The sequence below is a fragment of the Aethalodelphis obliquidens genome, unplaced genomic scaffold, assembly GCF_003676395.1.
Source record: "Aethalodelphis obliquidens isolate GAN/ISIS:26980383/991018 unplaced genomic scaffold, ASM367639v1 scaffold30, whole genome shotgun sequence".
Taxonomy (NCBI): domain Eukaryota; kingdom Metazoa; phylum Chordata; class Mammalia; order Artiodactyla; family Delphinidae; genus Aethalodelphis; species Aethalodelphis obliquidens.
This window is the reverse complement of record NW_020837974.1, coordinates 9033564-9056971: the sequence shown is the minus strand read 5'-3', so window position 1 is coordinate 9056971 and position 23408 is coordinate 9033564. Positions and strand designations below refer to the sequence as shown.

Here is a 23408-nt window from a genome sequence, read left to right as displayed (position 1 = left end):
AATAGAACTACCAAAAGAAATAGACAAGTCAAAATTATAGATGGAGATTTCAGCCCCCTCCCCTTTTCTCAATAACTGGTAGAAAGAGTAGACAAAAAGTCAGCCAGAATATAGAAAATCTGAATAACATTATCAACCAACTTGACCTAATTGTCATTTATAAAACATTCCACCTAATAACTGCAGAATACACATTCCTTTCAAGTGCATAGTTTATGATGGTAGACCATAGTCTGGGCCATAAAAAAAGTCAGTAAACTTACAAGGGTTCAAATCATACAAAGTATATACTCTGACCAGAATGGAATTAAATCAATAACAGATATCTGGAAACTCTGCAAATAATTGGAAACTAAATAACACAACTTTAACTTACTCATAGATTAAAGAAGAAATCAAAAGGGAAATTAGATAATATTTTGAACTGAATGAAAATACAGTATATTAGAATTTGTGAGATACTGCTTACAGTAGTGTTTAGGAGAAATGTATAATACTAAACATCTCTGAGAAAAAAAGAAAGGTCTCAAATCATTGACCTTGGCTTTTACCTTGAGAAATAAGAAAAAGAACCCAAAGGAAACAGAAGAAGAAAGGAATTAGTAAAAATCAGAGCAAAATCAATAAAATAGAAAACAGGAAAACCATAGAGGAAATCAGTGAAACCAAAAGCTGGTAATTTGAGAAGATCAATAAAATTAATAAACCTGTAGGCAAACTCAGGTTAAAAAAAAAAGAAGACACGAATTAACCAATATGAAGAATTAGGTGATACCCCAACAGAGCCTACAGATATTGACAGAATAATAAGGGAATATTATTAACACCTTTAAGCCAATAAATCTGACAATTTAAATGAAAACATTCCTTGAAAGACACAAACTACCAAAACTGACTGAAGAAGAAATAGAAACCTTTAATGGCCCTTTATCTATTAAATAAATTGAATTTGTAATGAAAATCATCCCACAAAGAAAACTTCAGGCCCAGATGTTGTCACTGGTGAATTCTACCAAACATTTAAGGAAGAAATAATACCAATTCTATGTTATTTCAGAAAATAGAAGAGGAGGGAATTCTTAACAAATCATTTTATGAGGTCAGCATTACCCTGATACGGAAACCGTATAAGCACAAGAAAAAGCCACAGACTAAGAAAAAAAGTATGTTCACAAAGCTCTCTTGTGAACCTAGATATAAAAGTTCTAATAAAAATTTTAGCAAGTGAAATCCAACATTATGTTAAAAGGATAATACATCATGACTAAGTGGGGTTTAGCCTAAGAATGCAAGGTTTTAAATTTCTAATTCTCCTTACTGATAAACCATACGATCATCTCAATTTACACACAAAATACATTCGACAAAACCCAAATTCCTAATAAAAACTCCCAGATAACTGCAAATAGAAACTTCTTCAACCTGATAAATAGTATTTACAGAATAACAATCTACAGCTAACATCATACCTAATGATAAAAGACTGAATGTCTGCTTTCCTACTCTACTTAATATTGTACTGGGGGTTCTAGTCAGAAAAAGAAGTAAAAGGCATCCAAATTGGAAAGGAAGAAGTAAAATTGCAGACAGCACGATTGTCTATGTAGAAAATCTCATGGAATCTACCATATAAGGTACTAGAACTAATAAGTGAGTTTAGCAAGGTAGCAGGATACAAGATAAATACAGTCATCCCTTGGTATCCGTGGAGGATTGGTTCCAGGACCCTGTGGATACCAAAATCTGCAGATGCTCAAGCCCCTTATATAAAATGGTGTAGTGTTTGCATTTAACCTATGCACATCCTGCAGTATATGTTAAATTACCTGTAGATTACTTATAATACCTAATACACATGTAAATGCTGTGTAAATAGTTGCCAGTGTGAAGCAAATTCATATTTCGCTTTTTGGAATTTCTTTTTCTTTCTTTTTTTTTTTAATATTTTCGATATGTGGTTGGTTGAATCCACAGATATGGAACCCGTGGAAATGAAGGGCCCACTATACAAAAAACCAATTTGTATTTCTATGTGTTAGCAGCAAACAGTTGGAAATTGAAATTTAAAAATTCAATACCATTTATAGTAACATCAAAAAATCTGGAATACTCTGGGAGTAAATCTGACAAAAGATGTGTAAGACCTATACACAAAACTATAAAACATTGCTTAGGGAAATTAAAGAAGGCCTTAAATGATGGAGAGGTAGACTTTGTTCATTGGTCAGAAAACTAAATATTGTTAAGATGTCAGTTCTTCCCAAATAGACGTATAGATTCAACACAATTAATAGTAAAATCCCAGCAGCTTGTTTGTAGGGATTGCCAAGCTGATTGTAATGCAAAAAACCTAGCCAGAACAACTTTGAAAAAGAACAGCAAAGTTAGAGTCCTAATGCTGTCTGATTTTGAGCCTTATTGTAAAGTATTAAGACCGTGTGAAATTGGTATAAAGATAGACCAGTAGATCAGTGGAACAGAGTAGCATCCGGAAATAGGTGTGAGCGCGCGCGCGCGCGCTCGCTCTCTCTCTCTCCCCCCCCCCCCCGTGCTGATTTTTGATAGAGGTGAAAGGTAATTAAGTGAAGAAAAGATAGTCTTTTCAACAGATGTTCTGGAGAATTGAATATCCATATATATTTTTTTTTAGAAAATGGAAATTCTTGAACTTTATTTACACATTTCTCAGGTTTGTGCAGTAGTTGCCCTTTGGCATTAGTATATTGGTACGTGAATTATGAACTAGATTGTGATCATTTTATTTTTTAAGATGTCATATTTCAACCTGGAGATCTGAGAAATAAAGTTGAAAAAAATCACTGTGCTTGACTACTTTAGAGTTTCAGTGACTTTTGTCAGGTGAGGTGGAATGTGTATTGGATAATATATTCTAAATGTTACCTTTAGGTTTCTAGTTCTTAATATCTTTTTTTTCTTAATATTTATTTATTTATTTGGCTGAACTGGGTCTTAGTTACGGCATGCAGGTGCAGCATGTGGGATCTAGTTCCCTGACCAGGGGTTGAACCTAGGCCCCCTGCATTGGGAGCGTGGAGTCTTAGCCACTGGATCACCAGGCAAGTCCCCTTAATTATTATCTTTGATTCTTTCTCCTATCTCCCTTATAGGTTGGGAAGGAAAAAATGCTAAAGGTGAGGATTGTGAAGATTCATCCTTTGGAGAAAGTGGATGAAGAGGCCACTGAGAAGAAATCTGATGGTGCCTGTGATTCTCCCTCAAGTGACAAAGAGAATTCTAGCCAAATCGCTCAGGACCATCAGAAGAAGGAGGCAATTGTGAAAGAGGATGAAGGAAGGAGAGAGAGTATTAGTACGTATGATAGTAGCTTTCCTTAATGAGTTATGCAACTCATATTATGCGCAAATCTTTTTGAGTTCTCTAGCAATTAAATTTGTAATTGGGTTTGTTGCTATATAGACATGATTTTGTCTGTTTATGATTCGGAAAACAACTAAAATACCTACAAAGTGAATCAAGATTTAAATCTCCCTACACAATTAAGACAATTGGGAAGTCATTTCCTCTAGTTGCTTGGAAATCTATGTGCACATACCTAGCTACCCAAGATGGGAAAGTAAGTTTGCCTGCCTTTTCTCTTTAAGTTGGAATTATGTATATGTGTGGAAGGGGTGTGATCAGAGTATGAGGGATAAATTCTAATCTCTGTTTCTCTTCACGTTGCAAGCCAGTGTGACAGTTTTGAGATACTTCCTTTTATCTGTATTTTGTAACTCAAATTTGTCTCAGATGGGAGCTGCCAGAATTCTGAAACACTATGATATCTGAAAGTAATTTTTAGGGACTTGGAGACATAATGTAATGTTTTGAAAGTTGAAGAACTGAGACATTGCCCATTGGAAAAATAAATCGTCCTCTGAGGTCGTCTTTTTTTTTTTTAAATCTGTGTCAGTAAGGAATTTGACTGGGATAGGTGTCTTCTGTCTCCACAAATATGAGTACTCAAGTAGTCATGTATATTGATCCCCTTCCCCATGATTGTTAGAGGATCAAATTTTACCTCATTATTTAACTATTACAAAGTTTGAATTAGAACATTTCATTAGAATGTTATGCTGTATGTCTTCCATTCTATTCTTTGTCTCTCCAGATGTTTTGGATATGTGCAGATGGTTTTAAAGGAATGTTCTTATCTAGTCCCGAGGAAACTTCTGAGACTCGTCTGCCCCAGTTGTTGATGCTTCAGTTTTGTTTTCCACTCTGCATTTTGAATGCTAACGTCTATGTTTTTCAGTTTCTCTTTTCCTTCTTTTTGATACTGAAGTTTTCTAACATGTATATTACTTATAATTCCCAAGACTTGAGGTTGATAAGTGTGTTGGTTAGGTGTTGACTGATGATATGTCTTCTAACACTTCTTCTAGAACCAGATCATTGGAATACCAATGATGTGTTACAGTTGTTAGTTTTATGCCTTAAACGTGTACTAGGAACCCCTAGTTTTAGGCTTTGGCTTCTTTTTTAGGGTGTTATATGCCTTAGTTTAGGTTTTAATTTTGGGATATAATGTTATTGCTAGTATGTGGAAAGAATGGTAGGCAGGCTAAAGAATGTTATGATGTACTCTGAATGTTTTCAGGGGGAAAACTGATTAGAATTTACATAGAAATATGAGAGACAAATTCCAGTATACAAAATGTTTTCTCACAAGGTAACCTTCCTTCTACTTTATGGGGGGAAAAATGTATTAGGCAGGAACTTTTCAGTTTTGTGTTTTTAACCTCACTGTTACGAATGTCTGTGTTCTTCCTTCATCTCAGAAGGGATCTGTCCTTCCTCTTGGTCAAGATACTTGTGCTTTGAATTCCATTCCTTCCTGCTTTCTCAAGGATTGGGTTAACTCTTATTATTCTACTCTACAGTGTTTTTAACCCTCTCTCTAATGGTTCTTCTCAACTTATAAATGAAGTTCCATTTTCTAAAAACAAAAACATACCCTCCCTTGATCCTGTTGTTCTATTTCTGTCTTACTCATTCAAGCCAAAGTTCTTGAGAATGTTGTCTCCACTTTCTGACCATCAGTTTATTCCTTATGCTATTATGGTCTAACTTCTGCCTCTTTAGTCCTAAAACTGTTCCTAATAAGGTTATGGGTGACCCCTAATTGCCAAATCCACTGATTTCTTCTTAGTCCATTTTACTTTTCTTTTACATTTAACACTGTTGGTCACTCTCAAATCTTTTAGTTTATTTGATAGCACAGTCTCCTATTTCTCTAACTACTTTTCTTTTTTTATTTTCTTTTTCCCCACTGCCATTCCTTAGACTTTTTTCATATGGTTTTTGTTCTGCCTTTTTATTTTTATTTATTTTTTTTGCCTTTTTATTTTTCACTACATCATCATCTACTTGATTTCTAAGGCAGAAAACTTAGAAACCTTTAACATTCCCACATCTAGTTGGTTACCAAGTCTGTCTTCTTGACTCTTTCCTTCACCATTCTGATACATTAATCCAGATGTTTAAGATTGTATCTTATGATTCCCTTTCTTCAGTCTCACCTTCCCATTTTATTCATTTTCTAACTGCTGAAAGTGCTTTTTCTTTTTCTTCATTTTTTCACACTAGTGCTCTTTCCAAAATGTACATCTAGTTAGTTAGATCAAAAATCCTTTGTTTCCCTAGTGTCCATAAGACAAATTCCAGCCTATATGAATGGTATACAAGGTTCGTTATAATTTATAAGCCCCTACTTACCTCTGTAGTCTGATTTTTTTAATTGTACTGTAGATCATATTCACCTGTATCTCATTATTTGCAGTCTCTGAACAAGTCATATTCTTTCTGAGTCTTCCCTGCCTATCTTCCAGACTAAATTAGACATTGCTTCTCTCTTTTTGAGAATTTTTCTCTCTAATCTAGTATTTTTCTATACCAATCTCTATTATAGTATTTACCCATTGTATTGTAATTATTGTTGACTCCTCCCATAGACTTTAGCTACTTGAAGTAAAGACCTTATGATTTACCTTAGGGCCCCATCACTCAGTGCTTGGTTGCAGAGTAGCTGTTCAGGAAGATTACTGAGTGGATAGAATTAAAAGAATTATTTTTTTCACTAATTTTCTATTGATTTGATTAGATGACAGAGCACGTAGATCTCCACGAAAACTTCCTACTTCATTAAAGAAAGGAGAGAGGAAATGGGCACCTCCAAAATTTCTGCCTCACAAATATGATGTGAAACTACAAAATGAAGATAAGGTTAGTTGGCACTTTATATTAAACCTCTTACATGTAGTAGATGTTGTTTAAGAAAATATCAAAGGGCTCGTTTTCTCGTAGAAAATGTGCTAAAGAAAAATGTAAATAAATGTTTCTACAACAAATTCTGAGTGGTTTTCTGGTCTTTGTAATTATGACTTTAAACTGTATTGTCTTTCCTAGGAGATAGCATGCTTTTTCCTTTTTAATAGGAATTATTAGGGTGTGAGAGTAGTTTACATTTGAGCTTCAAACTTAGTTATTTGAAAAAATAAGACTCTGTTTCCAGTGGTTATGGGCTTCCTGAGGAAATAGCTCTTCCCAGTTAAAAGCAGAGCAATTTGTAATATAATTAAACTCAGAAAGTGAGTTAACTCTAACCAGTGCTTTTTCAAGGCATCTGAAGCTAATAATCTAAAATGGTGAATACCCTTTAAATAACTTAGTACTATGTTTTATTGATTCTGAGATGTTCAACTTTCATATTTTTATATTTCCAGAATAAGGATATGTATCTTTTTTTTTTTAAATTGAAGTATAGTTGATTTACAATATTGTGTTAGTTTCTGGTGTACAGCAGAGTGATTCAGTTATACATATATATATGTATATTCTTTTTCATATTCATTTCCATTATAGTTTATTACAAGATATTGAATATAATTCCCTTTGCTATACAGTAGGACCTTGTTGTTTATCTATTTTATATATAGTAGTTTGTATCTGCTGGAATCAGGATATATCTCAATATCAATTGGCAAGAATTCTTTTCTTTGTGGTACATAATGTGTCTTTCATTAATAGCATTCTAGATTTCATGAAATATGCCATGTTGCTTTTGGGTACTTTTATTCCTATATGTCTAAGATCTCATCATTAGAAGCAGGAGGGCGGCTAGGTGTGGAAGGCAGTTGCACATTTGTCTTCATGTCTAACTGTTATATAGAAGAAACAGCTATGGCCTGAGAAATTAAATAATTCTATCAAAGTTCCTAATTTAATAAATGAGATTAGGAAAGATTATAACCTGGATCTCTTGCCTCTTTAGAGTGTTGTTTTTTTCCCACGTCAGAATGCTGACAAGTCTTATTTCATTTTGACTCATTTGTTTTATAGTTAGTGACCTGAAGACATTACTGGATTGTTAGGATTTCTTTATATTTGAAAATTGTGTGTTAAATACAATTTTTCACTAAGTTTCTTAGCTCCCGTTCAGCAAGGTGGCTAGTTAAAACATCATTGCTGGGACCTCCCTGGTGGCGCAGCAGTTAGGAATCCACCTGCCAATGGCAGGGGACACGGGTTCGAGCCCTGGTCTGGGAAGATCCCACATGCCACAGAGCAACTAAGCCCGTGCGCCACAACTGCTGAGCCTGCACTCTAGAGCCCGCAAGCCACAACTAACTGAAGCCTCCGCGCCTAGAGCCTGTACTCCGCAAGAGAAGCCACTGCAATGAGAAGCCCGTGCACTGCAATGAAGAGTAGACCCCGCTCGCCGCAACTAGAGAAAGCCCGTGCACAGCAGCGAAGACCCAGTGCAGCCAAAAATAAATAAACAACAAATAAATAAATAAAAGAAAAATGAATCCCTTATTGATGTACCTTTATGTAGTATTCCCTTCCTTTTCCCCCTTCCTTTTATAAGCGATTGATGATGACTTTCCATTTACTTCTTTTTCAAAAAAATTTATTTATTAATTTATTTATTTAGCTGCACCGGGTCTTAGTTGCAGCATGCACGATCTTCGTTGCCTCGTGTGGGATATTTAGCTGTGGCATGCAGGCTCTTTGTTACAGCAGGCGGGATCTAGTTCCCTGACCAAGGATTGAACCTGAGCCCCCTGCATTGGCAGCATGGAGTCTTAACTGCTAGACCACTAGGGAAGTCCCTCCATTTACTTCTAAATTCTTAACAAGAGGAACTGTTGGTTCAACAGATATACCCATTTTTAGGACTTTGATACATATTGACACATTGCCTACAGATATCTTTAACATTCTGTCTCTGAAAATTATTCTTCTTCTATCTAGTATATAACCTATTTTATAGGTGTAATGATGAGTTTTCCAGAGAGAATATAAATCTTTGTTCTCATTGGTTAATTGCTTTTTACCCCAGTAGTGAGTTAACTATTTCTATTTGTTAACCTAGATCATCAGTAATGTGCCAGCGGACAGCTTGATTCGTACAGAACGCCCACCAAATAAGGAGATACTTCGATACTTTATACGGCATAATGCATTACGGGCTGGTACTGGTGAAAATGCACCTTGGGTGGTAGAAGATGAATTAGTGAAGAAATATTCCTTGCCTAGCAAGTTCAGTGACTTTCTGCTTGATCCATACAAGGTAAGGTCACTTAAGTTTTGGACAGCAGGATGGAACACTATTGAATGAATTTATTTCCTCTGATGGTTACCGTAGATTTTGAACTCTAACTTCAGATAATGAATTCAAAGTTTTCACGTATATCTATTTCATATAGGTTGTGATTATGGGGTTGGTAGGGAAGAGGCCACACTGAATATCTCCTCTTCTAATTTGACTTATTTTACTATGGTTGCATAATTAAAACAAAGAAACAAATTACATGCATGTGCCTTTTTGTCTCAGATCTTTCTTGGAATGAGGTATGGTATTAAAAAAAATTATTTTTGCAAATTGATTACTAAAAATGAAAACTGATTTTGTATGTGAGATAAGATCAAATATACTTTCAGCCTTGAAAAGGACTAAGTATTGCTTTGTATGACAGATTAGTAGAAAATCTAGCACTTCTATTATTTTTCCTTTAATTATCTCATTTGATTTTCAGAATATTCTTATAAAGTTGTATGGTATATATATATTTTCATCTCTTTCTTGTAATTATGAAAAACTAAGGCTATCTTACAACTGAGTCATACAACTAAATTACTTCAATTACCTTATGTTGATATCGTTAACAAAAGTATATTGAGAAATAATTTTATTTCTTCAAACATTGGTAAAGACCTCCAACCGTAGTTTAGCATTAGCATGTTTTCTTATTCTAGACCAGCACGATCAGGCATTATCTTCCATTATGCTCTTTAAATTTTTAACATTTGTGTAAAAAGAAAAATTTAGGGATTAGTTGACTTTTTCTAGATCAGGACTAAAATTTCCATGGAACACTATTTAGTAAACCTAAACTTTTTCTTTTTTTTATTATTTTTATTTTTATTGGAGTATAATTGGCTTTACAGTGTTTTGTTAGTTTCTGCTGCTACAATGAAGTGAATCAGCTATATGTATACCTATATCCCCTCCCTCTTGGACCTCCCACCCGCCATCCCACCCATCTAGGTTGTCACAGAGTACCGGGCTGAGCTCCCTGTGCTATACAGCAGGTTCCCACTAGCTGTTTTACACATGGTAGTGTATTTATGTCAAACCTAATCTCCCAGTTCATCCCACCCTCCCCTTCCCCCCGTGTCCACATGTCCATTCTCTACGTCCACATCTCTTTTCCTGCCCTGCAAATAGGTTCATCTGTACCTAGAATTTTTCTAGATTCCACATATATGCATTAATATACAATATTTGTTTTTCTCTTTCTGGCTTACTTCACTCTGTATGACAGACTCTAGGTCCATCCACATCTCTGCAAATGACCCAATTTCGTTCCTTTTTATGGCTGAGTAATATTCCATTGTATATGTGTACTCACGTCTTCTTTATCCATTCATCTGTTGTTGGACATTTAGGTTGTTTCCATGTCCTGGCTATCGTAAATAGTACTGTAATGAACATTGGGGTACATGTGTCCTTTTGAATTATGGTTTTCTCAGGGTATATGCCCAGTAGTGGGATTGCTGGGTCATTTTGGTAGTTCTGTTCTTAGTTTTTTTAAGGAACCTCCATACTGTTTTCCACAGTGTCTGTATCAATTTACATTCCCACCAACAGTGCAAAAGTGTTCCGTTTGGGCTTCCCTGGTGGCGCAGTGGTTGAGAGTCCGCCTGCCGATGCAGGGGACACGGGTTCGTGCCCCGGTCTGGGAAGATCCCACATGCCATGGAGCGGCTAGGGCCGTGAGCCATGGCTGCTGAGCCTGCGCGTCCGGAGCCTGTGCTCCGCAACGGGAGAGCCCACAACAGTAAGAGGCTGGCGTACCACACAAAAAAAAAGTGTTCCGTTTTCTCCACACCCTCTCCAGCGTTTATTGTTTATAGATTTTTTGGTGATGGCCATTGTGACTGGTGTGAGGTGATACCTCATTGTAGTTTTGATTCGCATTTCTCTAACAGTTAGTGATGTTGAGCATCTTTTCATGTGCCTCTTTGCAATCTGTATGTCTTCTTTGGTGAAATGTCTATTTAGGTCTTCCACCCATTGTTTAATTGGGTTGTTTGTTTTTTGGATATTGAGCTCCATGAGCTGTTTGTATATTTTGGAGATTAGTCCTTTGTCTGTTGCTGCGTTTGCAAATATTTTCTCCCATTCTGAGGGCTGTCTTTTCGTCTTGTTTATGGTTTCCTTTTGCTGTGCAAAAGCTTTTAAGTTTAATTAGGTCCCATTTGTTTATTTTTGTTTTTATTTTCATTACTCTAGGAGGTGGGTCAAAAAAGATCTTGCTGTGATTTATGTCACAGCATTATCTTCCATTAGGCTCTTTAAATTTTTATCATTTGTGTAAAAAGACAAATTTAGGGATTAGTTGACTTTTTCTAGATCAGGACTAAAATTTCCATAGAACTATTTAGTAAACCTAAACTTTTTCTTAAATTTTTTTATTTACTGAGGGGAAATTTTAATTTGTTTTCGTTTTATTGCTGTAGAGTTTTGGAACTGTGATACAGCTTCCGGTGGTTATAACAGGAACTTACTGTCTTTACTGTATGAAAATTGTATATAAGATCATCTCTAAATAGGTTTTAGACTCTTGGATCATTTGAGTCCTAAATATTCTCTTCTTTTTAAATTTTACGTTGTCTTTTATGTATTTTAGTTCAGTGATTCAAATATGTGAGTAACATGAAAGAAAGACTGAGTATAATTTATGGATAAAAAGGTCTTTGGGTTTTATTAGAACAAAAAAGCTGATCCACACTTTCTGTAGGAGCCAGAGACTTAGAATTCCAGGAATTTATATCTTTTTTTGTTTGTTTGTTTTGTTTTAAGAATTTATTATATCTTGAAAAGCAATTTCTGAAGAAATTGGCTACTCTGAAATTTTCTAATGAGGACTTAAAATATTAACTTAATGAATTTTGGCTGTAATTCTGATAGAGACTAGAAGTGCAAGCTTGTTTACACTAAACTGCTGTAAGAAGGCAGTGATTCTACTTAGAGAAATTGAGTCATGTAAGATACCAGTCTATAAATTCAGAGCATACACTTGTCTTTTAATGTATTTTGCATACCTTAAACAATAATTTCTTATTCCCCAATACTATTTGACATTTCACTGATTTTATCTTTTGAGTTTATGTATGTTTATTTTTCCTTTTTATAAAATTGGTTTTCTCAAAGAACTTTTGGCATCTCAGCCAGGACAGAATATAGTAAAGGTATGGATAAGTAGACCATAAAAGAGTGCTTTGGATTCTTTCCTGATCTAAAGGAAATTTAAAATAATGCAGTGGGGACTTCCCTGGCGGTCCACTGGTTAAGACTTTGCTTTCCAGTGCAGGGGGTGCAAGTTCAATCCCTAGTCAGGGAGCTAAGATCCCACATGCCTCAGAGCCAAAAACCAAAACATTATAGCAGAAGCAATATTGTGACAAATTCAATAAAGACTCTAAAACTGGTCCACATCAAAAAAAAAATCTTAAAAAAGATAAATAAAATAATACATCGAACATCAGAGTTGATCACATGTGATCTGCCTGTCCCAGAGGCAGTGGGTTTGAGCTTACTTTGGCAGCAAGTACATTGAAATGGGAATCAAAAGCAATAGGTTAAAATTTTTTTCTTTGGTTTTTGTAGAATTTAATGTTATGCTAGGCTGCTGAATACAACTACTATAGAGAGAGATGAGGTCTGGAGAGAGGAAGCAAGTTGTGAGTAATAGTTTTAGGAAAGGACCAACTAGGAGAGCTTAGGTGGGAAAGAGGAAAATTATTTAGAAATGTAGAATTTTGGAGTGTTATCTGAGTAGGGCCTAGTGTGATGATGGGGGTGTGCTTGTGGTCTTGTAGAACCTTAGAATATAAGTTACTTGAGATTAAAAGCTATCTTACTCATTTTATATCCTGTGATGTTTAGCATAGGTATAATATGTACATGGCTAGTGAATTCATTTCTTTAAAAAGTTCCATTCTGTTCATTGAGGAGAAAAATGCAACTGACCGTTGAGTTTAGGGGTGAATATTTTGTAGGCCTAATGACTTGGAGGAATGATTTACAAGGCACTTGGATGATAAAATAACTGTCATCTAACATGAAATCAGCTATCTTAGCTCATTTCAGTATTCTAATACATGGCAGCTCTAGTGTTTTGTTAGTCTGTCTATAATGTTTTGCCTTTTTTTTTTTTAATAGCTGTGCCACGTGACATGCAGGATCTTAGTTCCCGAATCAGGGATCGAACCTGTGCCACCAGCAGTGGAAGCTTTGGAGTCCTAACCACTGGACCACTAGGGAATTCCCTGTCCATGTTTTGAAGTCTTATTTTGGAGTGGTATATCCTAGTAAGGAAGCATTTAGTTAGAGACGTAACAAGGAAAATAACACTTTTTAAGACATTTGGAGTCCTAAAATAATTTGGATTGATTTAATATTCTGAATACATTTTAAAAACGTTTTATTTTGAAATAAGTTCATATAGAAAAGGTGACAAATACTATAAAGAATTTCTCTGTACTCTTAAAGTAGATTCCTCAAATTTTAACATTTCCCACATTTGTTTTATTATTTTTTCTGTTTTTTTTAAAATTTGTTTTGATTTGACTTTTTGGTCATTTCAATTTATTATTTACTGCCCTCCAAGTTCTGGATTAGGAGTTGAGCAGATGATTTTTTTTTAATTAATTAATTAATTTATTTGGCTGCATTGGGTCTTAGTTGGGGGATCTTTGTTGCGGCATGCAGGATCTTTCGTTGAGGTGTGTGGGCTCTTTGTTGTGGTGTGCGGGCTTCTCTCTAGTTGTGGTGTGTGAGCTCCAGAGCACGGGCTCAGTAGTTGCAGTGCACAGGTTTCTCTAGTTGCGGTATGTGGGCTCAGTAGTTGTGGCACACAGGCTCTCTAATTGTGGCGCAGGCTTAGTTGCCCCACGGCATGTGGGATCTTAGTTCCCCGACCAGGGATCGATCCCACGTCACCTGCATTGGAAGGCGGATTCTTAACCACTGGACCACCAGGGGAGTCCCTATTATTTTTTTCTCTTTATACACATTATTTTTTTCTGAACCCATGGTAGTAGGTTATAAGACAGGATACCCTTTTACAAAATACTTGAATATGTGTTTCCTAAAAGACAAGGATATTTTCTATAATAACTATAGTACAGTGATCAAAATCAAGAAATTAACATGAAAACGATACTGTTATCTGATCTGTAGTTTTTTTTAAAGTAAACGTAATCTCAAGATTTTATTATCTTCATAATAAAACAAAATATGAAGCTTAGAACTGGATCACTTGGCTCTTTCTCTTTTTACGTCCTCCCGGCTCAAAATGCTTGCTTCTCTTAATAGCCAGCATTCTCTTAGATCTGCAGTTGGGCTCAATGCATTCAAGCCTCAGCAAAATCTTCTTTGTGGTTTTATTTAGCCTTTTTCTGGAAAACCAGCTTAGTCTGTCCACCATAGCCACTCTCCTTCCTGTCATAACATTCCTTTCCTTGGAGAATACAGAGAATCCTTGCGCTTCTTGTACTGTATCACTTTGTGGGCAGGTTTGCAACACTAATTACAGAAAATCCAGCAGGTTTTAGGAATGGTTACCATGTATGCGAGAGCACTGTCGGTGTGGAAAGAAGTGATTTACAGTTTTTAGTCAAATTTTGCCAGTTGTCCCATTAACATCCTTTTAGCCAAACATATTTTGTTTTGGCCCTAATAGGATCCAGGGTAGTATCATGTATTACATTTACTTGTTATGTCTCTGTAGTCTTCTCTAATCTGGATTAGTCCCTCAGTTTTCCTTTGTCTTTTAAAAACCTTGATAATTTTAAGAATACAAACCAATTATTTAGTATAATGTTCCTCAATTTAAGTTTATTTCCTCATGCTTAGTAATACCACAGAACTGATGTTGTATTCTTCTCAGTGAATCATTTCAGAAGGCACATGGTGTAATTTTGTCTCATTATTAGTGATACTAATTATTATACATTTTAAAAGATGTTTCTTATCTCTCCTAATAACTGATGTTTCAAGTAAGTGTTTATGGTCTTAAGATTTTTCTTTGATTAAATTTTGGTGCTTGAAGTTTGTTTATGAATTAGACACTAGAGCAACAGTACTTTTTCCCAAAAATTTATTTATTTATTTATTTATTTATTTATTTATTTATTTTGGCTGTGTCGGGTCTTAGTTGCAGCATCTTTGTTGAGGCATACGGGATCTTCTGTTGCGGCACGGACTCTTCGTTGTGTGTGGGCTTCTCTCTAGTCGTGGCGTGCAGGTTTTTTCTCTTCTCTAGTTGTGGTGCATGGGTTCCAGAGTGCGTGGGCTCTATTTGAGGCACGCAAGCTCAGTAGTTGAGGTACACGAGCTTAGTTGCCCCATGGCATGTGGGATCTTAGTTCCCTGATCAGGGATCGAACTCGCATTTCCTGTACTGTAAGGTGGATTCTTTACCACTGGACCACCAGGGAAGTGCCATAGAGCAGTAGTACTTTTAAAAATAAATTACATTAATTTCAAAGCACTTAAAAATATTGTATAGTAACACATTTCACAGATTTGCTGATAAAGGCATCTAGAGATTGAGACAAGCACACTATATGAATGTTGCCTTAAAACTCCTAACATCGTTCCTGGGGTGAATGAGAAGAGTGGAATAGAATCAGAATGTAGATTGCCAAAGTTTTCTAGTTTAGGGTTCTGACTGCTTACTAGTAAGTTAAGTTTAGCATCTGAATGAGCTGCTATAAATATTAAGTTTCTTCATTTTTATCTTATTAGATTTCCTTATTTGTGGTGGTGGTTCGTTCCAGGTGACAGGGAACAAGTATGGAACTGTATACACTATTTTTCTTTTTTTTTTTTTTTACACTATTTTTCTTATAGCCTCTTGTGTTGCTAATACATACATAAATATTTTTCCCTGTTTAGCAGTTAAGAAGGGCCTTTTCCAGAAAACTATAATACTGCTAATCCAGATGCCCATTCTTTTCTCCTTCTCTATGCACTACTCTGGTAGATTACTTACGCTGAATGGGGGACAGGGGAGACCCTTAGCACATAAGTGGTTTTATACTTTTTCAGATTCCCCCTGAGTCCAGCCATGCCGGCTCCCATTGGCTGTGACTGCCCAGCATGCCCTATGCTGAGATGATCCAGTTACTGAAGGACTGCTCACGCGGGGAGCCGGCCTTTTGGGAGGGGGTTGGGTGAGTTAATTTCTTTCATTTTTAAGAAAAAAAATTAATGTGGTGTGGCTTGGCAAAAAAACACACCTTATAGATAAAAATGGGCTGCTGGACCATCTCATGGCTAAGCCATCCCAGCTCTTTCTTGCATTATTTCTGCATAATAGAGTGCTTCTAAGTAGAAGAAATTTATGCTAAATTTGAGTGACTTTTTAAATAGAAAGAAATGTTATCAGTAAATTAAGAAGTGGCCCAATTATAATAGACCCTATTAGATATTTATTTAAAATGGTAAAAATGAAACATAGTCTCACACTAAACTCCTTTTTAGTGATAAATTTTATTTTAGAATGACTTTAGAGATAATCTCTTATCCTGCTCACTAGAAAAAGTATCAATCCATTATGTTTGTACTCTGAAGATTTTCCAAGGCTAGCTGAAGTGGATGATTAACTTTTGGAAGGCACATATTTGTCCTTAATTCCTGCCAGGGTAGTTTTGGGTCTTATTCGTGATTTGTAGGGTGGTCTCTGAAATATTGTCCTCTCTGGAGTTTTGGTAATATTACTGCCAGCAAGAAGAATGGAATCATACATAAGTTATCTTTGCTTATTCTTTTTAACATTTTAAAGTATAGTTCTGGGGAACTAGAACTGAGAAATTCTTGCCTCTGGGGAAAGTGTCCCCTGAGTCACAGATAATGTTTATGTTCTATAAACTATGAAACCTCTTTGTCAGCCCATACTGAGGATGATAATTGAGGAACAAAACATCCCGTTTTGGTCAGGGAACAAAAACAGCCAGCTGGAGGAACAGTAACCTGCAATTGCCTGTAGTTCTTAAAAGGCAGATTGGCCTTTAAAGTTAGAGAACTTAGCCAGAAGAAGGATTTGTTAAGTATAGCCACTCATTCATTGCAGACCATATTTCTACCTCTTGTGCTGCTTAGGTTCTATGAGTTTGTTTCTCTGATGATTATATCCTTAATGTTTAAAGCTTATTTGGCATTGTAGTACAACTTATTAAATTTTATTGTACCTGTTTTGTTTACTTCAACAGGAGCATAGGTGTTGTTCTGTAGCATCTCTGAGATTTATTTCACCATAGCTGTTTCTCTGTTGCCTTTTTAAAGGGGTCCTAATTTCATATTCGATAGTCTTCAGCTGTTTCCTGGCCTGTAGTCTCATCTCACACTAGCCTGTCTTATCCACTGCCTCCAGACTGCTTCTTAGCAAGTTAGTCCTTTCCACTCAGAAACTTAAACTCAGCAGTCTCTGAGTGCCTTTTATGTGCTTAGCTGCTTTTGGTAATAGAAGTCAAGTATTCTAGGGGTTATCTAGTCTTTCTCCTAATCACTTGAAACAAAAAAACTTTTTTTTGAATTGGCTATACTTTTTCATTGCTTGGCTATTATTTCATGTAGTATGTGTTTTAACTGCCAGGCTTTTTTTCTTTGTAATTATATTTTAAAACATCAAAATCAACAGTGTTTTTGGTTTTGTTTCAATGCACATTTAAACAGAAACAATGGCAGGTTGACTGGGTTCTAACCTATTAACTAATTCTGTATAATGGGGATAAGGTGGAGATTTTAGGAGATAGGAAAAGATGTATATCCAGGAGAGTGAGAAGGTAAATGGACTAAGGGAATATATTGTGATTACTGAGTGGCATTCAGGATCCATCTGAGGTACCTGATCATGAATTTAAAATAAGTCCACACACTGTCATTGTGTCTTTTATTCTAGTCATGTTCAAGCTTAACAAGTGCAGGCTAGGAGTAACGATATAATAGAGCAAGAGAGACAAGGGAACTGTAGGTTTATGCAAGATTGATTGGAATGACTGTCTGTGGAACTTAACCTGAGTTAAGAAGGACAAAGAAGTGAGATTGGTGAAAACGTGATAGAATTAACTGATTTAAGGGTCCTGCTGGGATTGAAGGATTGCAGAGTTGGGGTACTAAAGGGAGTGGATTTGAAAGATGTGAGGGGATGATCAAGAGAGAATTGTGTGTTTGAGAACTTGGGGCTTGTAGGTTTTTTTTAAATAAATTTATTTATTATTTGTTTGTTTATTTTTGGCTGTGTTGGGTCTTCATTGCTGCTCACAGGCTTTCTCTAGTTGCGCCGAACGGGGGCTACTCTTCATTGCAGTGTGCAGGCTTCTTATTGCAGTGGCTTCTCTTGTTGTGGAACGTGGGCTCTAGGTGTGCGGGTTTCAATAATTGTGGCGCATGGGCTCAGTAGTTGTGGCTCGCAGGCTCTAGAGCCCAGGCTCACTAGTTGTGACGCACAGGCTTAGTTGCTTTGCGGCATGTGGGATCTTCCCGGACCAGGGTTCGCACCCATGTCCCCTGCATTGGCAGGCGGATTCTTAACCACTGCGCCTCCAGGGAAGTCCTATGGGGCTTGTAGTTAATAATGTATTCGTGGGAAAGAGTTCTTGAGGTGTGGGGCGAAGACAGAGAGGAGGTTAAGGAGCCAGGATCAGGAGGGCTCCTTATTTGTGAGCAGTGTTTTGTTGTCGTTAGTATACTTACTGATACTCTTAATAAGAAAATATGTTTCTGAATTTAAACAAAAATACTTAAATGGTGTACTTTCTACCATTCTAAACATAGAATACCCCTAGTTGTACTAAAGGTTTAAAGGACAAAAATACAATCCTGTCTCAAGAGCAATAATTTTAAAATTCCTGAGATGTTGACATTATGTAGATCAAGTATCCTTAGTCTGGGACCCATGGACTCTGAAATTGTATGCATGATTTTTATATGTTTCTGGGGAAAGAGTTCATAGATTTCATTAAGGTATTTAAGAACTGCTAATCTATATATAAGAAGAAAACTAGTTATATAGCAAAAAATGCCTAATATTGGAGTATAGATGTTTTTTTTGGCCACATCGCACGACATGCTGGATCTTAGTTCCCCGACCAGGGATTGAACCCATGCCCCCTGCAGTAGAAGCATGGAGTTGTAACCACTGGACCGCCAGGGAATTCCCGGAGTATAGATTTTTAAGTCTGAGTATCAAGAGAATTTTGTGTTGATATGGCTAAAACATTAGCTAACATTCATGGCTTTGTTTTTTTCAGGGACAGAGTGTCTATGAAGAGAAATGAATATGTAGCTTTACCTGAATAGATGGGGAAGAGGGCCTTTAGGATGCTTAAATATTGCTTCTTTAAATTAGTTTTTAAAACTATTTTTGCTCCTGTTCTTAAATTCTAGTACATGACTCTCAACCCCTCTACTAAGAGGAAGAATACTGGATCTCCAGACAGGAAGCCCTCAAAGAAATCCAAGACAGACAACTCTTCTCTCAGTTCACCACTAAATCCTAAGTTATGGTGTCATGTACACTTGAAGAAATCCTTGAATGGCTCACCACTCAAAGTGAAGAACTCAAAGAATTCCAAATCTCCAGAAGAGCATCTGGAGGAAGTGATGAAGATGATGTCGCCCAACAAGCTACATGCTAACTTTCACATTCCTAAGAAAGGCCCACCTGGCAAGAAATCAGGGAAGCATAGTGACAAACCTTTGAAAGCAAAGGGCAGAAGCAAAGGCATTCTGAATGGACAGAAATCCACAGGGAATTCCAAATCTCCAAAAAAGGGCTTGAAGACTCCTAAAACCAAAATGAAGCAGATGACTTTGTTGGACATGGCCAAAGGCACTCAGAAGGTGACACGAGCCCCGAGGAATTCTGGGGGCACACCTAGGTCCTCTAGTAAACCTCATAAATATCTGCCTCCTGCTGCCCTCCACCTTATCGCCTACTACAAAGAAAACAAAGACAGGGAGGACAAGAAGAGTGCCCTGTCCTGTGTTATCTCCAAAACAGCTCGTCTCCTCTCTAGTGAAGATAGAGCTCGTCTCCCAGAAGAATTGCGAAGTATTGTTCAAAAACGCTTTGAGCTTCTAGAGCACAAAAAGAGATGGGCTTCTATGTCTGAAGAGCAGCGCAAAGAATATTTGAAAAAGAAACGAGAGGAGCTGAAAGAAAAGTTGAAGGAGAAAGCCAAGGAACGGAGAGAGAAAGAAATGCTCGAGAAACTAGAGAAACAGAAGCGGTACGAGGACCAAGAGTTAACTGGCAAAAACCTTCCAACATTTAAATTGGTGGATACCCCTGAAGGGCTGCCCAATACACTCTTTGGGGATGTGGCCATGGTGGTGGAGTTCTTGAGCTGTTATTCTGGGTTACTCTTACCAGATGCTCAGTATCCTATTACTGCTGTGTCCCTTATGGAAGCCTTGAGTGCAGAAAAGGGTGGCTTTTTATACCTGAATAGAGTGTTGGTCATCCTCTTACAGACCTTGTTACAAGATGAAATAGCAGAAGACTATGGTGAATTGGGAATGAAGCTGTCAGAAATCCCTCTGACTCTGCATTCTGTTTCAGAGCTGGTTCGGCTCTGCTTGCGCAAATCTGACATTCAGGAAGAAAGTGAGGGCTCAGACACAGATGACAACAAAGATTCAGCACCATTTGAAGACAATGAGGTACAAGATGAGTTCCTAGAAAAGCTGGAGACCTCTGAATTTTTTGAGCTAACATCAGAGGAGAAACTGCAGATCTTGACAGCACTCTGCCACCGGATTCTCATGACATACTCAGTGCAGGACCACATGGAAACCAGGCAGCAGATGTCTGCAGAGTTATGGAAGGAACGGCTTGCTGTATTGAAGGAAGAAAATGATAAGAAGAGAGCAGAGAAACAGAAACGGAAAGAAATGGAAGCCAGAAATAAAGAAAATGGAAAAGAGGAGAATGGGTTAGGCAAAGCTGATAGGAAAAAAGAAGTCGTGAAGTTTGAGCCCCAGGTAGATATGGAAGCTGAAGACATGATCAGTGCCGTGAAGAGCAGACGGCTGCTTGCCATTCAGGCTAAGAAGGAGCGGGAAATTCAGGAGAGAGAAATGAAAGGTAAAATCTTGTGTTGAGAGAAAAGGGGAAGCCCTTTAGGAGATAGTAGAAGAAAGGAAATTACTGAGGTAATGGTAGCGTCTTCGTTTGTCACAACTATTTAGTTATTTCTGTGTGTAATAACCCGACCCTTCTAGGTATGTTAGATTCTAGCAGGAGTGTTCAGCCTGGCATTCTGCAGTTAATGATAGTTTGACTTGGATTAGTGTGATGTTGGCATCTTTTCTGGCTTAGTAAAGGACCAAATCCACAAACAGACATAGTGGAAATAACGTATGACCTGGGAATGGACTGACTTGGGTACCTGCGACTTAGCTATAGTTCTTTGAGCAAGTTGCTTATCCACGCCGCAGTTTCCTCATATGCTTAAGATTGTCATAACAAATGAATGACAAGGTATTTGAAGCCCTCAGCACAGTTGCCAACTCAGATATTAATCTTTCCCTTATGAAGATGTAAGGAAGTAAAAATTTGGGGCTTTCATAGCACCATTAAGTCTGAACTTTTTAAAAAACAGCTTTATTAAGAAATAATTCACATACTATATTATTCATCCACGTTTATTGTACAGTTCATTGTTTTTTAATATATTCACAGATATGTGCAGCCTTTATCATGGTCAATTTTAGAACATTTTCATCACCTCAAAAAGAAACCCCATGCTCTTTAGCTATACCCATCCTCCCCAGCCCTAAGCAATCACCATCCACTGCTGTATCTCTGTATTTGCCTATTCTGATACATCATATCAGTGGAGCTGTATAATAAGTATGTAGTCTCTTGTGACTGGCTTCTTTCACTTACAATGTTTTCAAGGTTCAGGCTGTAGCATGTCTCAGTACTTAATTCCTTTTTATGGCTGAATATTATTCCATTGTTTGGATATGTCACATTTTGTTTTTATCCATTTATCAGTTGATGAACGTTTAGTTTGGTTTAATCATTTTTGGCTATTATGAATAATGCTGCTACAAGCATTGGTGTACAAGTTTTTGTGTGGACGTATGTTTTCATTTCTCATGGGTATATATACCTAGGGATGGATCTGCTGGATCATTGGTAACTATGTTTAACTGAGGAAGTCCTAGACTGTTTTTCAAAGTGGCTGCACAATTTTACATTCCTACCAGTAGTAAATGAGGGTTGTAATTTCTCCACTTGTCTGCATCTTTGCCAAAGCTTGTTATTCTATGATTCTGATTGTAGCCATTCTAGTGATTGTGAATTGGTATCTCATTGTGGTTTTGATATGCATTTCCTTGGTGACTAATGATGTCATCTTCTCTTGTGCCTATTTGTCTTTTGTATATCTTCTTCGGAGGATATTAATTCAGATCTTTTGCCCATTTTCAAATTGGGTTTTTTTTTTTTTTTTTTTTTTTTTGTGGTACACGGGCCTCTCACTGTTGTGGCCTCTCCCGTTGCGGAGCACAGGCTCCAGACGCGCAGGCCCAGCGGCCATGGCTCACGGGCCCAGCCGCTCCGCGGCATGTGGGATCTTCCCGGACTGGGGCACGAGCCCACGTCCCCTGCATTGGCAGGCAGATTCTTAACCACTGCGCCACCAGGGAAGCCCCTTTCTTTTTATTATTGAATTACAAGGGGTCTTTATATATTCTAGATACAAATCCCTTAAGATACATGATCCAAAAACATTTTCGCCCATTTTGTGTGTTTGTTGTCTTTTTACTTTTTCTTTTTTTTTGCGGTACGCGGGCCTCTCACTGTTGTGGCCTCTCCCGTTGTGAAGCACAGGCTACGATGCGCAGGCTCAGCGGCCATGGCTCATGGGTCTAGCCGCTCTGCGGCATGAGGGATCTTCCTAGACCGGGGCACAAACCCGTGTCCCCTGCATTGGCAGGCGGACTCTCAACCACTGTGCCACCAGGGAAGCCCCTTTTTACTTTCTTGATGGTGTCCATTGAAGCACAAATTTTTAAAATTTTGATGACATCCAATTTATTATTTTTTTTTCTTTGGTTGGTTGTGGTTTTGGTGTCAAATCCAAGAATCTGCTGCCAAATCCAAGGTCATGAAGATTTACTCCTGTGTATTCTTCTAAAAGTCTTAAGAGTTTTAGCTCTTACATTTAGGTCTTTGATTCATTTTGAGTTAATTTGACTAGACACATCAACTTATTTCTGGCTATGTGTGTCTTTACACCAATACCACAGTGTCTTGAATAGAATTGAGAAGCCAGAAATAAGTTGATTATTGATATAGAGAAACAAGAAACAGAATATTATAAATATATAATATAATTATACATATATTTAAATTTTATTTATTTATTTGGCTGCGTCGGGTCTTAGTTGTGGTACGTGGGATCTTCATTGTGTCGCTCTGGCTTCTCTAGTAGTGGCACTCGGGCTTCTCTCTAATTGTGGCACATGGGCTCTAGAGCGCATGGGCTCAGTAGTTGCGGCACGCCGGCCTAGTCGCCCTGTGGCATGTGGGATCTTAGTTCCCCAACCAGGGATTGAACCTGCGTCTCCTGCATTGGAAGGTGAATTCTTAACCACTGGACCACCAGGGAAGTCCCTGTAATGTAATTATAAAATATGTAATAAATATCAATACTTTGCCAAGGATAGTATTTGAATTAGAGTTCAGGTCTTTTGATGTCTGGCTCAGTGCTGTAACCTCTGGAACTAAATTTGGTCTTTTTTTTTTTTGATGACTTTCCCTAGATTGTTTTTTGTTTGTTTGTACCTGCAAGAGAAG

The 23408-nt window shown here is 37.2% G+C and overlaps 1 protein-coding gene and 1 pseudogene across 2 annotated transcripts in view; one reads left to right on the top strand and one right to left on the bottom strand.

Annotated features, from left to right (window-relative positions):
• BAZ1B (bromodomain adjacent to zinc finger domain 1B) overlaps nt 1–23408 on the top strand; it is a 67227-nt gene that overhangs the window by 17406 nt on the left and 26413 nt on the right. For both annotated transcript variants that reach the window (XM_027126134.1, XM_027126135.1), the window contains exons 4-7: nt 3129–3330; nt 6122–6243; nt 8396–8593; nt 18983–20684. In XM_027126134.1, coding sequence (XP_026981935.1) covers nt 3129–3330; nt 6122–6243; nt 8396–8593; nt 18983–20684 — 2224 coding nt within the window. The remainder of the gene's footprint in view (nt 1–3128; nt 3331–6121; nt 6244–8395; nt 8594–18982; nt 20685–23408) is intronic.
• LOC113630569 (60S ribosomal protein L36a-like) lies at nt 13522–14677 on the bottom strand (annotated as a pseudogene).